The sequence below is a fragment of the Nomascus leucogenys genome, chromosome 17, assembly GCF_006542625.1.
Source record: "Nomascus leucogenys isolate Asia chromosome 17, Asia_NLE_v1, whole genome shotgun sequence".
NCBI lineage: Eukaryota > Metazoa > Chordata > Mammalia > Primates > Hylobatidae > Nomascus > Nomascus leucogenys.
In genome coordinates this window covers 37,406,659-37,421,694 of record NC_044397.1, presented here as the reverse complement: position 1 = coordinate 37,421,694, position 15,036 = coordinate 37,406,659, and the positions used below count along the sequence as shown (strand labels likewise).

General features: G+C 57.1%; 1 protein-coding gene across 1 annotated transcript in view; it reads left to right on the top strand.

Annotated features, from left to right (window-relative positions):
- SRRM3 (serine/arginine repetitive matrix 3) overlaps nt 1-14,601 on the top strand; it is an 84,740-nt gene extending 70,139 nt beyond the window's left edge. Inside the window, exons 12-15 of the mRNA XM_030797523.1 lie at nt 8,615-8,976; nt 9,956-10,180; nt 10,272-10,409; nt 12,919-14,601. Of these exons, the coding sequence (XP_030653383.1) occupies nt 8,615-8,976; nt 9,956-10,180; nt 10,272-10,409; nt 12,919-13,147 (954 nt within the window). The 3' untranslated portion in view covers nt 13,148-14,601. The remainder of the gene's footprint in view (nt 1-8,614; nt 8,977-9,955; nt 10,181-10,271; nt 10,410-12,918) is intronic.
- The last annotated feature ends 435 nt before the right edge of the window (nt 14,602-15,036 follow it).

Sequence of the window (15,036 nt, the reverse complement as noted above, 5' to 3'; positions counted from 1 at the left end):
CAAAAAACAAAAAACCCTACAGTGTCAGGTGCTGCCTGGAAGGTGACACCCTTAGGTGAGGGTGGCAGAGAAGGCTCAGGCTCATGGCTTCCGAGCTCTCTCTGGCTTCTCCCTGTGGTCCAAATTTTATCATGTAATGGGCAGCCTCAGGTGACCCCCAAGAAGAGGTGCCAAGGCACCCCCTGACCTGCCTCATCCAGGAACAGAAAAAGGCAAAAGGGATGAATTTTGCTAAAATGATGCCGAAGCCAGAGGGAAAGGAGTGGGACTGACCTGAGGCAGAATCACTCCTCCAGATCGGCTCTGTGGTTGCCTTCCCTTTTAAATGCGCGTTTTCCCTTCACCCATCTGTCCACTCCGATTGGCCTTGTTTAAACAGCGCTTGTCTCCTCTTTCTGTCTGGAGGCACCTTTCTCTCTTCCTGCCTCTCTGTTTCTGTTTGCTTCTGTCATTGTTTCTGTCTTTCTGTTTCTCTTTCTCCTTCTCTTCCCATTTCTATCTCTGCCTGACTTTTTCTGTTCGCCCGTCTGTGTCTTTGTCTGTCTGCCTCCTGTCTCTTTCTCTCTTCCTCTCCATCTCTCTCCCCCGGCATGGGCCTCTCTCCCATGCTACCAGCCCCTCTGTAGCCCACCCTGTGGTTCTCTTCCATCAGCTGCTTCCTGCATGCTCTGTGGAGGTTTTCTGTTGTTTGAACAGTAAAGAAAGCTTGGCTAGTGGAACCCATTGTTTAAAAAGGAGAAAAAAAAAAAAGAGCAAACAGAAATGGCTGGGCAAGAGCCCCCTCCCATCCCTGGGATGAGACAAAAGCCACATTGGCCACCCATCTACTGGCTCAGAGGGGGAGCACAGTTTAGGGTCACTGTCTTTCCCCCATTCTGCATTCCCAATGCGGAGACCTTCTTTTCTTTTTTATTATTGCATTCCTGTCCCTGACCACTGAGAAGGTAGGTATCCCAGCTCCGCTGTGCGCTCTCGCTCCCATCTCCAGATAAGCCCCACCACTTTGCTTGGTTTGAATGTGGTTTTCTTTCTCTCTCTTTCTCTCGATCTTGCCCTGGTTGGTTTCATCTTCCTCCCTTTTCTTTCTTTATTTTAGTGACTACTCATTTGTAACTTGCACTTTCTTCAAATGAGCTACAAAGCTATGTTTCCTGGCTTGTCATTTGGTTTTCTTGACTTTCCCCGACCAACTTTTCTAGCCCATCTCCCCTCCTTCTCCACCTTCCTTGTTCCCTCCTTCTTCCTCTCCATCCCTGACTTCCACCCCTAAATCCTCCTTCACGCCTTCTTTCTCATTCTGTTGTCCGAATGCATTTCTGTGTGGTTTAGCATTCCAAGTTTGTGTTTCTTTCCTGAACTGTATGCTGCAGTGAAGCCAATTTGATTTCTGTTGTCTGGAGTAGCTGCGAAGCCCCTCCTCACCTTTCATCCCTGCCAGCCCCTGGGACTTCGGTCACCCTGCTGGCCTTCAGGGCCCTTTCGGGCAATAGGCAGTGACAGAGGAGCCAGTGCGGGGCCTCCTGGCCTTCAGATCGTGGAGGAAGTTCTGGCCAAGTTCAGGCACAAGGGAAAAGCCCCATCCCATCCTCGGGGGCCTACTGGGCCAAACAGAACTCTGGGCTTCCACGAGTTTTTCCCTGGCTGAAGGATGGAGCTTTGGGGTGGGAGCTGCAGGGCTCTGGAGGAGCAACGGGCACCAGGACTGAGTCTCCAGCTTCCATCTATTGGGTGCGATAGTAGATTCATTTGGGGTGGCAGTGGGCAGGGCAGTGAGCTGGCCAGGAGCAGGTTTGAGACCTAGAGGGCCTACTTAGCAAAGTCTCTGTGAGGTAATTTACAGGTAATTTACCTGCCTGCTGCCTGGTCCATGATCCAACCCAGACAGGGGCTCCTTCTACCCTCAGCATCCTTCCATCTTCTGAATTTGAGCAGCTTAATGTGAACCCTCAGAGCAGAATGATCCCAAAAGAACAGCCAGCAGGGACTAGGGGCCCACAGGGTGCTGCGGCAGAACCAGGATTGGGTCCTGGGACTTGTGACTCCCAGCCCAGGGCTCATCCAGCCACACTGAGGGTACTAGAGTCAGAGGTGGACCCTAGAGGACCCCACCTCCACACCCCTGCCCTTTAAACTGTTTCCTTTCCCACCTGGGAGCAGCTACAGAAATTTGGCATTCTGGCCAGGTGCGGTGGCTCACGCCTGTAATCCCAGCACTTTGGGAGGCCGAGGTGGGCGGATCACTTGAGGTCTGGAGTTTGAGACCAGCCTGGCCAACATGGCAAAACCCGTCTCTACTAAAAATACAAAAATTAGCCGGGCATGGTGATACATGCCTGTAATCCCAGCTACTTGGGAGGCTGAGGCAGGAGGATCGCTTGAACCCGGGAGGCAGAGGCTGCAGTGAGCCTAGATTGTGCCACTGCACTCCAGCATGGATGACAAGACTCCGCCTCAAAAAAAAAAAAAAAAAAAAAAAGGACATTCAGCATTCCAACCATTATGAGGCCTCCACGGGCTTCCATCTTCAGCTTTGAAAAGAGAAGGCCCAGCCACTCGTCCCTACCCCACCCCATGTTTATCCTGGGGGCAGGTGTCAGGGAGCTCACCCACTCAGAGCATCCTCCTCAACACTGGGTGGTGTTAGGAGGGCAGACAGCAAGTGGCTCTTTGAAAAGGGAGAAAGGGCAAGCTAGGCGAGGTGGTGCCACCTGTAGTCCCAGCTACTCAGGAGGCTAAGGCAGGGGTATCGCTTGAGCCCAAGAGTTTGAGGCTACAGTGAACCATGATTGCACCACTGCACTCCAGCTTGGGCAACAGAGCGAGACTCAGTCCCTGCTCCCTCAAAAAAAAAAAAAAAAAAGAAAGAAAAAAGAAAAAGAAAAGAAAAGAAGGAAAGTGCTGCTGATCTGACAGGAGAGACTCTGTTGAAGCCCCATGAGGAAGGGGAGGGTCCGTCCTTGAGGAGTTTCTGATATGACCAGGGACCCACGAGTTGGGTGGTCGTCTTAAGTCCTCAAAGGAAGCAAGAGTAGAGCATCTCAGGTGTTTACCTGTTCTTGTCCTTCAGAGTACCAGGACCAAGTGAACACACTGCCCCTTGCTACTCCCTTCCACCATCTTTTCCACTTGACCCTCAGAAATTTCTTACCCAGAGGTTGGGTGCAGTGGCTCATGCCTGTAATCCCAATGCTTTAGGAGGCCGAGGCGGGAGGATCACTTGAGGCCAGGAGTTTGAGACCAGCCTGAGCAACATAGCAAGACCCCATCTCTACTAAAAATAAAATAAATAGCCAGGCATGATGGTGTGTACCTGTAGACCCAGCTAGTGAGGAGGCTGAGGTGGGGGGATCACTTGAGCTCAGGAGTTGGAGGCTGCAGTGAGCTATGATTGCACCATTGCACTCCAGTCTGGGCAGCAGAGCCAGACTCCATCTCAAAAAGATATATATATATATATATTACACAAGCAAAAGAAAACATGTCGGGTAGCAAGTGGTAAAAAGCAGAGGAGGGGCTCCTGGGAACAGGGCTCAGAGGCAGGCGAGGTCCCTCAGTCACTCACTCATTCATTCATTCCCACACACACTAAGCAGACATGTGCCCAGCACCTCCTCTGTGCCAGGCCCCATCTGGATGTCCACGCCAGGAGAGAGGCAGGCAGACCTGGGTTTCCCAGGATGGAGGATGGATGGAGACCGCTGAGCATGATGAGAGGGGAAAAGCTGAAATGTGAGTGGGAAGCTCCTGCTCACCAGGGCAGCCCCCTGGCTAGCACGGCCTGGCAGAGTCCATACAGAAGGAAGGAACCAGGTTTTATGGGATCATACAGGAGCGGACGTGATGCAGCCTGGAAAAGGTGCCCTGGAGCTGAGGGTAGGGATGCCAATAGGCATTAGCCAGGCTGTGGGAGGGAGGTGGGGAGAGGGAATCCCTGCAAGAGGCACCAAGGCACAAAAAGCAGCTTCCTGGAGGGGAGGTTCGGAGGTCTCTGAGCATCCTATGATCCCATAGTGCTTGGCCTTGGATCTTCCCAGAGAGAATGAGACCCAGTCAAGCTGAGGATGAGGCTCAGACTCTGGCAGGCGCATGGAGACCCCTTTCTGAGGACTACCGGTGGGATGGGTGGAGAAGGACATGAGAGGTGCCTTCCTCCCATCCTCTGCCATCTTGGTACTTGGTGGACACCCCATAGGGTCCCCCAGTCCTTCCTGCACTGCTCTGACCCTGTGAAGGGACCATGAGTTGGTTGTACTCTGAAAAGAGTCACCCAACCCCAATATAGGCTGACCCAGCAAAGACTCCACTTATCCCCATTTTACCAGTGGGGAAACTGAGGGTCCCCACCGTCAGGTGACTTCCTTAAGGTCTCACAACAAACTCACACCAGGGCTGATTCCAGGGTGTTCCACTTTACCAGTGACTATCATCTTAGGCCATGGCAGGCCCATGACTTGGAGGAGATGAGAAGGAAGTAGGAAAGAACTTGGTCTTCAAAAATAGCAGGCAGGAAGGATCCAGATCAGCACAGGGGATTGGACCTGGGGGCTTGGACCTTGATGGTAGGGGACAGGACCATGATGGAGGTGAACAGCCATCCAACCTAGACCCTTTTTGCTCCTAACACTCCCATCCCACTCTCAGCATAATGTAGTGGGAAGTCAGGAGGGCTCTGCAGCATCTGTGGGAAGGACCCATCATGGCCCGTGGTCTTCCTCACCTATTGTTGGCTCCCTTCTTTGAGTCAGAAGTAGAGGTGGGTGGATCACCCAAGGTCAGGAGTTCAAGACCAGCCTGGGCAACATGGTGAAACCCCATCTCTACTAAAAATACAAAAAAAAATTAGCCTGACATGGTGGCTCACGCCTGTAATCCCTTAGCTACTCAGGAGGCTGAGGCAGGACAATCACTTGAACCTGGGAGGTGGAGGTTACAGTGAGCCAAGATCACGCCATTGCACTCCAGCCTGGGCAATAGAGTGAGACTCCATCTCGAAACAAACAACAACAAAAAAAAAAAAAAAAAAGAAAAAAGGAAAAAAAGAAAGAAAAGAAAAAGAAGAAGTAGCTGGCTCAAGTCCAAACTCAAGAGTTGGAGCCAGTGTTCACAGCCAGGCTGATTCCTAAGTTCCGTACTCTGCCCTGCTGCACTGCCTCCACTAACCAAAGTAGCAAGCAAAGATTTCTTAAATAAGGAGACTAGAGTCAACTTGAGTTATGGACTACTGTGAATTGGCTCCCAAGCTTCCCCCAGCTCATATATGTTCACTTTGCACTCTTTGACGACCCAGGGTATAGGACAGAAACTGCAAATATGAAAATCCCAGAGACGTTCTCATTTGCCTCCTGTTGAGGGAAAAGAATGGTGGGCTGGGGGTGCTTGAAAGTGCTGGGGCACTGGCTGCCTGGCTGCCTCCTGGAGTGTGGGGAGTATATGTTAGGGGAGCTGATGGTCTCCTGTTGAGAATACAACTGCCGTCTCAGAGGGGCCAACTCAAGGCCGGGCGTGATGGCTCACACCTGTAATCCCGGCACTTTGGGAGGCCGAGGCAGGTGGATTACCTGAGATCAGGGGCTCAAGACCAGCCTGGCCAACATGGTGAAACCCTGTCTCTACTAAAAATATAAAAATTAGCCAGGCGTGGTGGCGGGCACCTGTAATCCCAGCTACTTGGGAGGCTGAAGCAGGAGAATCACTTGAACCCGGGAACCAGAGGTTGCAGTGAGCTGAGATCGTGCCACTGCACTCCAGCCTAGGCAACAGAGCGAGACTCTGTCTCAAAAAAAATAAAAAAATAAAAATGAAAGAGGGGCCAATCCAGCCTCTAACTCTCCTAGCCTGGGGTGAGGGGTGAGCTTGTGATCAGGAGAGTCAGGGGGCTCAGAGGGGCACCCCATTACCAGGAAATATCCATTGTGCCCACTTATGCCTGTCTCTGCCCCACATGGAGACATTAAGCTTTCCCAGGAGAGGTCTTCATGGCCTGATTGGCTTTGGGCAGCTACGGCTAGTGTTCATTGGCTGCTTCAGGCACCAATCAGGAGCCATCTGTGCCTTTCCACCAATGAGGTTGACCTCCTGGTTCTACCTCCATGTTCAGCTCAGCTCCAGCCCTGCAGGGAAAGGCTTGGGCACCACCTTGCCCTCTGCAGGAAACACCCAGGGCCATGCCAAGGAAACTGTGCTCCTTCCAGTCCCTAGCAGCAAGGTGCCTGAGAGGTGGCAGCAGCTTTTGTCTTCTCATCCAAACAGCCTGCCAGTGGCCGCGCTTGGTGGCTCACACCTGTAATCCCAGCACTTTGGGAGGCTGAGGCCAGAGGATCACTTGAGGTCAGGAGTTTGAGACCAGCACCAGCCTGGCCAACACGGTGAAACCCCGTCTCTCCTAAAAGTACAAAAACTAGCCAGATGTGGTGACAGACGCCTGTAGTTCCAGCTGTTCGGGAGGCTGAGGAAGGAGAATTGCTTGAACTGGGGAGGCAGAGGTTGCAGTGAGCCCAGATCACGCCAGTGCACTCTAGCCTGGGAGACAGAGTGAGACACCTTCTCAAAAAGAAAGAAAAAAGAAACAGCCTTCCAAAAGGGCTTGGTCCAGGCTTCTAGGACTCTCTTCCTTCCTTAGCAAACAGAATCAAGGTTTTGCTAGGCGCCAAGTTCGGTGATAAAAAGTGAGGTTACAGAGGTGAATCAGATACCACATCTGCCGTGGAGGTGCTCCAAGTCAAGTTGGTAGTGGTGATCGGAGGATTTTCGGGGAGGAACAGACCTATAAACAGACAAGGACAGTCAACTGCTACTAGATGGAGGGCCAAGGACAGGAGGAGGGATCAGCTCTGTGTAGGGAGAGAGACAGGGAGGGCGGGCAGGGGGCCTGCAGAAAATCCTGGAATCTTTGCCCTGGAAGGGACATCAGGAAGCAAAAGCCAACCCTCTCATTTTGTGGATGGGGAAACTGAGGCCCAGACTGGGGAAGTGACGTGGCCAGGGTCGCTCGGTGAGATAGAGGCAGGCTCTCAGACTCCTGAATCCCAGCCAGGGCCCTTTTGATGGTGCCAGATGCCCTTCCTGGTTTTCTGTGTCCCAATCCTTGTGTCCTAACTCCACTTTTGGAAAAACATTTGCCATCTCTATCCAGCGGTCACCTAAGAGTTGCCCACTCAGGAGCCGGGCGCTGCCAGCCCTTCCTCCAGAGGCGGCGTGGCCTCCTCTCAGGCCTAGAATGGGGTGGTTGCGTTTCTCTCTCTCTCTCTATCTCTCTCTTGCATTTTTGTGAATCTAATGATGAACTTATACTACCACACTTTTCCCTTCTCTTACACACCTTACCTACTAAAGGAGGAAGTGCCACTTTATTGGTAAGTGGACGTTAACCAAGAGGGACTTAAAAATCAGAACTTAAAAAAAAAAAGAAAAAGAAAAGGAAAAGAGAGAAACAGAAAGACAGTCGGGTGCTACTGACAGCTCCAAAGCTCTCTGCAGGGCCGGAAAACAAAGAAAAATATTAACAGAAAAATGTCAGGTTCCCCAGGATCAGATATTGTTTTTGATTTTTGGTATCTAATGACATTTGTGGATTTTGTTTTTTTATTTCTGTTTTTCCTCCCTTTCTTCGGTTCAGTTTTGAGTTCAGTTGTCCCCCTCGCCCCCTCCCCCATCTGTGTGCCGTGTGACGCCCCCAACCCCTCCATCCCCTCGCCCACCCCCAAGCGCTGGGGGTCCGGCCTGGTGGGCTGGCCCTGGCCCCGCTCCCGGTGCCGCTCTCTCTTCTCTCTGCCGGGAATCGTCCGTCCCATCGGGGGGCAATGCCAGCCCCGATGCCTGTCCTGGAGCCCCTCCCCCCCACCGCTCTGTCCCTCTTGTGTTTTGCATGCCAAGAACCCTGCATGAGCTGCACTGTTGAGGCCAGAAGGTGGACACCCAGGAGAGGCAGAGGCAGGGCAGGCGCGGGGAACCGTGTGTGCGATGCTCCGGGACTGGCAGCCCCCGGCTCGGGCCGGTGAAAGCCCTCTCTCCTTCTCTCCCCCCACCCCACCCGCCCGCTCTCTCACCCCAACTTCTCGATCCTCTTGCTCTGTCCTCTCTCTGCCCCAACTCTTGTCCCCTGCCTGTCTGGATTTTTTCTGTTTCTCGAACTTCTCCCTGGCTTCCATCCTTCTCTCTCTTCGCTCTTTCTCCCTCTCTCTCTCTTCTCTTCCCCCCCCCGTCTCTCCTCTGTCTCTTCTTCTCACTGTCTCTGTCCCCTTCTCTCTTCCCCCTTTTTCCTTCTCTTCCCTCTCTCCTGTCTTGCTCTCTCCTCTCTCTCCCTCGCTCTTTCGCCCTCTCTCTTTCTCATCTCTCTCCTTCTCACTCTGTCTCTCTCCTGCTCTTTTTCTCTCTTCCTCTTTTTCTTCTCTGCCTCCTCCCTGTCTCCCTCTTTCTTCTCTCTGTCTCTCCTCTTTCCCTCTCCTGTCTCTCTTCATTCTCTCTCTCCGTCTCTTTCTTTCTCTGTCTCTCGCTCTCTGTCTCTCTGTCTCTTTCTCTCTCTCTGTCTCTTTCTTTCTCTTTCTCTCTCCTCTCTCTCTGTCTCTCTCGTCTCCCTCTCCCCCCTCCGTGCCCTGTCTACCTCTCTCCCCGTCAGAAGCCCAGCTCGCCCTCGCCCAGGGCCCGTGACAAGGCGGCGGCCGCCGCACCCACGCCGCCCGCGCGGGGGAAGGAGAGCCCGAGCCCGCGCTCGGCGCCGTCGTCCCAAGGTCGCGGAGGCCGCGCGGCGGGCGGGGCGGGCAGGCGGCGGCGGCGGCGGCGTAGGCGGCGGCGCTCGCGGTCCTCGGCGTCCGCGCCCCGCCGCAGGGGTCGCCGGCGCCCCCGGCCCGCGCCCCCCCGGGGCTCGTCGCGCTCGCTCAGCAGGGCCCGCTCCAGCAGCGACTCCGGCAGCGGCGGCGGCGCCCCCGGCCCCGGGCCCGAGCCCGGCTCTGAGCGAGGCCACGGCGGACACGGGAAACGGTGAGCGTGCTGGACCCGGAGCTGGATTCCCGCCCCCACCCCGCACAGGGTTCCCCTCCACTAGCGGATCCCCGCCCACGGGATCCCTCCCCGCACTGAGCTACGCCCCGGGGATCCCAACCCACCCCACGGAGCTACCCCCACGGATTCCACCCCCCCATGAGCTACCCCCCACGGATCCCACCCTCCCCACTGATCTATCACAAACGGATCCCAAACCCCCACCACTGAGCTACCCCCCACGGATCTCACGCCCACCATTGACCTATCCCCCCACGGATCCCACCCTCCCCACTGATCTATGCCCCACAGATCCCAACCCCTCCCCACTGAACTACCCCCCACGGATCTCAACCCCCCACGGAGCTCTCCTCCCTCTCCACGGACCCCAAACCCCTATGGACCCCATGGATACTCCCATGGATTTCCTCCCCACGCTGATCTCAACTCCCCTCTCACAGGGCCCCCTCCCTCGACGAACCCAACTCTCCCTAGGGAGTTACCCTCCCTCCGCTGACCTCCAAACTCCGGGGAGTTTCCCTCCCCACACTGATCCCAGCCCCCCGACGGAGTTCTCCCTCCACTGATGCCAACCCCCAGGGAGTTCCCTCCCCACCCTGAGCTACCCCGGGTTATCCCGACCCCTTCCCCACAACTGATCCGTCTCCCCTTACTGATCACTGCCCCCAGGGAAGCCCCTCTCCTCCCATGAGGCTCCCCGCTTACTGGTCACTCTCTCCCCATCCCGCAGAACAATCTCCTCCACTGATCTCCCCCAACACGCCCCCTCACGGGGCTCCCCCTGAACTGACCCCTGCCGCTCACTAGGCTCCGTGTTCACTGCGCACTCCGCACAGACTGACCACAAACTACACGGACCCCGCCCCTCCGCCCTAAGCCCCGCCCCAGGGAACCCTCCCCGCCCCCAGCCCCCTTTCTGGGTCGGTGAGCCCTATCCCGCGCCGTCTCCCTCCTCCAGGGCCAAGGAGCGGCCCCCGCGCGCGCGGCCCGCCAGCACCTCTCCGTCCCCGGGCGCGCACGGCCGGCGCGGCGGCCCGGAAGGGAAGAGCTCGTCGCGCAGCCCCGGCCCGCACCCCCGCTCCTGGAGCTCCAGCCGCTCGCCCTCTAAATCGCGCTCGCGCTCCGCAGAGAAGCGGCCCCGCAGCCCCAGCCGCTCGCCGTCGCCCAAGAAGCCCCTCAGCCGGTGAGTGCCCGCCCGGACGGGGCCGACGGGGCGGACGGCGGGGTGGAGCGGCCGGGCCGCGTCGCTCACTTACCTCGGGCCGGCCCCGCAGGGACAAGGACGGCGAGAGCCGCACAAGGCACTCTGAGGCCGAGGCCGCCCGCGCCCGGCGCCGCTCCCGCAGCTACTCGCCCATCCGCAAGCGGCGCCGGGACTCGCCAAGCTTCATGGAGCCGCGGCGCATCACCAGGTATGGAGGGTCTTGGGGGGGCCGGGGACGCAGGGCTGGGGCCGCTGACCCGGTTCAGGAACAGAGACTTCGGCCCGGGGACCTTCTCTGAAGATCCACTGAACCTGGCACGGGGATGGGGGTGAGGGGGGGCTAAAGGACAATGAGTGGGTTCTGCCAGGGTAGGGGGCCAGGGGAGGAGGGGGCTAGAACTGGAGGTGCTGGGGGCGATCAGAGAGACAGGTGCAGGAGGCCTCGCAGAAGGAAGGGTCCCGGTGGGGGCCTGAGGGCCCATGAAGGGGAGGGGGCTCTGTACTTGGGTCTGGGTGGGCCAAAGCTGGCATGGAATTCAGCTCTGCAAGAGTCCCACCATCCCTCCGGAGCCCCTCCCGCCCTCCCTGCATCCTTCTCCGGACAATGATGTCTCCTTTTCTCCTTCATCTCAAGGTCCAGCCTGCTGAGTGGCCTGTGGTCAGCCTGGGGGCCAGGCGGACCCCTCTGCACAGGCTGCCTGGGAGATACCCAAGTGAGCTGGTCTGGCCCTGGTCAGCTGTCCGTCTGTCTGCATCTCTCTTTCTCACTAACCTGGGGGATTTGGAGGAGGGGGCACAGCAGTCTGGTCTCTGGGGCAGCTGTCAGAAGAGCAGCCACACTCCCTTGCCCTACACAGCTGTGGGGCTGTGCCCAGGGCATGGCTGGTGAAGCCATGATCAGTTTCTCTGCTAGGACTGGAAGTGTCTGGGCCTGGGTCTCCGGGTGACATTATGGTCTGCCTTTGTGGAAATCACCCTGAAGCCCTAGATTACTCTGGCAGGGGGTTGGGGGGAACACAGGCAAAAAGTTCTGAGCCCAACTCTGCCACTGCCTTGCTGGGCAGCCTTGGGAGATCAGTGTGCTTCTCTGGGCCTCGGTTGCCACATCTGTACAATAACCAGGGTTTCGTGAGCATCTTTTCAGTTCTAACAGGGTATGATTCTCAAACTAGTCCCTCCTAGTCCTTGGTGATCCAGGTAACCAAGAAGCACGGGGGCGGGGCATTGCCCCAGAGCTCAAAGCCAGACTGCCTTGAAGGAAAAGCCAGATTGTGTTACTTCTTTTTTTTCTTTTTTTTGAGACTGAGCTTCACTCGTCACCCAGGCTGGAGCGCAATGGCGCGATCTCGGCTCACGGAAACCTCCACCTCCCAGGTTTAAGCAATTCTCCTGCCTCAGCCTCCCAAGTAGCTGGGATTACAGGCACCTGCCACCACGCCCAGCTAATTTTTTTTGTACTTTTAGTAGAGATGGGGTTTCACCATGTTAGTCAGGCTGGTCTCAAACTCCTGACCTCAGGTGATCCACCCACCTTGGCCTCCCAAAGTGCTGGGATTATAGGCTTGAGCCCCCGCGCCCGTCCAGATTGTCCTACTTCTAACGGATGTCCTCTCCCACCTCCTGTCCAGCCACAGTGCCCAAGGAACAAAGAGCCATTTCGAACCCAAGGATCTTCCTGCGTCCCCCCTTCCTTCTGATGCCAACTCACCAGGCTGGGGACGCCCCCAGACAGGTCACACACCCTGCCCATAGGCCAGGCCCTCACACCTTCCACCTGGCACCCACTTAGCCCCTCTCTCAGGCTGCCTCCTCCTCCACTAACGTACACCTGTTTTCTTCCTCAGAATTAACCCTGCGACGGGGCAGTGTTGCCCCTTAACCTCTCTTTTCTCTTCTCTGGGTCATAGCCTCCTGGCTTCCAACTAACTCTGGGCCAGCGGGAGGTAGCTGAGTGAGGAGTGGGGCCGGCGGGACTGGACCGGACCGTGGGCATGGGGAGCAGCGGCCAGGACTCTCCTCCTTGTTCCTTTCGAGTGACCTGAAAGCAACAAACTCCTTGATTGCAGAGGGGACAGGGGAACAGAGAGGCAGGGCTGGAACGTAGTTACAGACACTTACACGCCAACTTGGGTGATGGGAGCTGTCCATATTTGCAAGTTTCATTCATTCAACAAGTTTTTTTTTTTAGACGGAGTCTCGCTCTGTCACCCAGGCTGGAGTGCAGTGGCACAATCTCCACTCACTGCAGCCTCCGCCTCTGGGGTTCAAGTGATCCTCCCACCTCAGCCTCCCAAGTAGCTGGGATTACAGGTGCGCGCCACCATGGCTGGCAAATGTTTGCATTTTTAGTAGAGACAGGGTTTCATTATGTTGGCCAGGCTGGTCTCAAACTTCTGACCTCGAGTGATCCACCCGCCTCAGCGTCCCAAGGTGCTGGGATTACAGGCATGAGCCACCGCGCCCAGCTCAACAAGTATTTATTAGCAGGTGTTCGGATCGGGCAGAGACATGGGCTCTTTTCCCTGCGGATAGGTGAAGAAAAGCAAAACGATCAACATGGAATTTGCAAGTAACCAATGACCGTTAGATTCCATTTGGAGGAGGCAGGTGTCTCTAAGGCCAGGACTCAGGGGAAACTGAGGCAGGAAGCCCTGGCCGCTGCTGGGATGGGGCTCGGAGCCTGGGATGGCCTGTAATCAGCTTTTCCTTCCTGGCAGCGCCCGCAAGCGTCCTATTCCATACTACCGGCCCAGCCCCTCTTCCTCCTCCAGCTGCTTGAGCAGCGACTACTCGACCCGGAGCCACAGCCGCAGCCCCAGCCCCGGCCACAGCCACGGGAGCTACAGCAGTCGCAGTCATGGGACCCACAGCCAGACACGCAGCCCCTCGAGGACCCCCAGTCCCAGCTACCACAGCCGGAGCAGCTCTGAGAGCGGGGGCTTCTGAGCCCAGACAGACTCAGCTTGGTGCCCCCTTGGCACTGGGAGAGGCGAGGGGCGGGCCCCAGGACCCTGGCGGGGAGGGGGCTGTACCCCCTTGCCCCCAAGGCTACAAAGAGGTCTCAGGGCCAATGCACGGGCAGATGTGACCAGGGAAGACTGAGGGTGGGCACCCGGTGGACAAGGAGAAGCCAGATGTGCTGCTTCTAAGGGTGTCCTCTCCCACCTCCTGTCCACCCACTGCGCCCGGGGAACAAAGAGCCGTTACGAACACAGGGATCTCCCCACCCCCCTTCCTGCTGATGCCAACTCACCAGGCTTGGGACTGCTGCCGGTGGATGGTACCAGAGTCCACGATCTGCTCTGTCACTTCACCTTAGCTCAGTGCAGCCAGGGACACCTTGCAAGGTGCCAGCCCTGGGAGCCCCTCTTCCCCATTGCACAGTTCCCTCCACTCCTCTCTTATCACTGGGCAGATGAGGATGTGGTACAGCACGCGGGATCGGACCTACACAGAAAGAAGAACAGCCTAACCCTTGGTGCACCCCCATCCAAGCTGGGGAGCTGCATCCTTTTGAGCTGGCTGCAGGAGGACCCTGGCTGAGGGCTGGTGGCTGGCCCCACAGCCTCCCCTAAGCTCCTCCACTGACCCAGGAGTGCCCAGACGGGTGGCCCCCAAAATCCCAACCTGGGGAGCTAGACACCTCACTCTTGGTCTGACCTCTCCAGGCCAGGCTGTCCTCACCCCATGCCCTGGGCCAAGGTCCTACCAGCCAGGACTTCTGCATGACAAGAGGTGGTGGATACAGACCTCAGGTACATTTGACTCTGAGGTCAAAAGGGGTTCAGGTCAAGAGGTGGGAGAGGAAAGGGGTAGATGGGAGGTGGAATCTGTAGGAAAGAGAAAAAGCAAAGTTGTTCACTGACTGAGCAGCCCCCCGGGGAGTAGAGACAGGTCCCCAGGGAGGGAGCAGGTGACAGGTCAGCGGTGCCCCCAGCCCCACCCAAGAGGAGGGCAGCGTGTGCCTGTGGTCTGGGACCTGGGCTGGATGGCAGCCCAGGGTCACAGGCATAGGATAACATGTGCTTTGGACCTGCTAAGGGAGTACCTTGGGGGTCTGATGGGGTCGTGGCCAGCTGAGCCTCTGCAGACGGAGTCTACAGCCCTCAGAAGGCGGGGAAGGAAAGAGACTGAGGGCCCTGGCCTGGGGCATCGATGGGGAAATGGTGGCCCCCAGTCCTCTTCTGCTGCTCCCAGCCCCCTCCTCCTGGGGCCCTCAGGGATCTCACGAAGTCTTCCTTGGCCCAACCAGGCAGATGCCCCGGGCTCCAGTGGGGGGAGGGGTCTGGGGTCTGGTCCGGGTTCCCCGCTTTCTCTATGTCCCCCCTCCCTCTTTCTCCGCGGTGCGGATAAAAATTGGACACGAATAAAACCCTTGGTGCCCGGATGGCAGGCGGTGAGACCAGGCCTCTGTGCATGTGGGCACCCCAGGAGATTCAGGAGGGCAGCGGGGCTGGGGTCTTCCTCCGAGGAAGGAGAAAGGCTCAGACTGCTCCTTGGGACCCCAGAGAGAAGAGCTGGCATCCAAGAGCCAGTGTGTCTATCCCCCTGCCTCTGAGCTTGAGGCTAAAACAGGGGCCCAAAGAGACCTTCCTCCCAGCCTGGAGGCCCAGTGGACTTTGAACACCCTGCAGGGTGGGCTGCCTGAGCCCGCGCACCCAGACTACCTTCAGCAGTGGGTGGGGACGGGGTAGAGGGAGGAGACACAGGGTGGACATAGGCACAGGGGACCCTCATGACATGGTGGGGTGTCGCAGGGTGGTTGGGACACAGCCTGAGGCAGCATGCAGGCATGCATCCTGGCTCCTGTGCCTCCCAGCCATGTGACACACAGC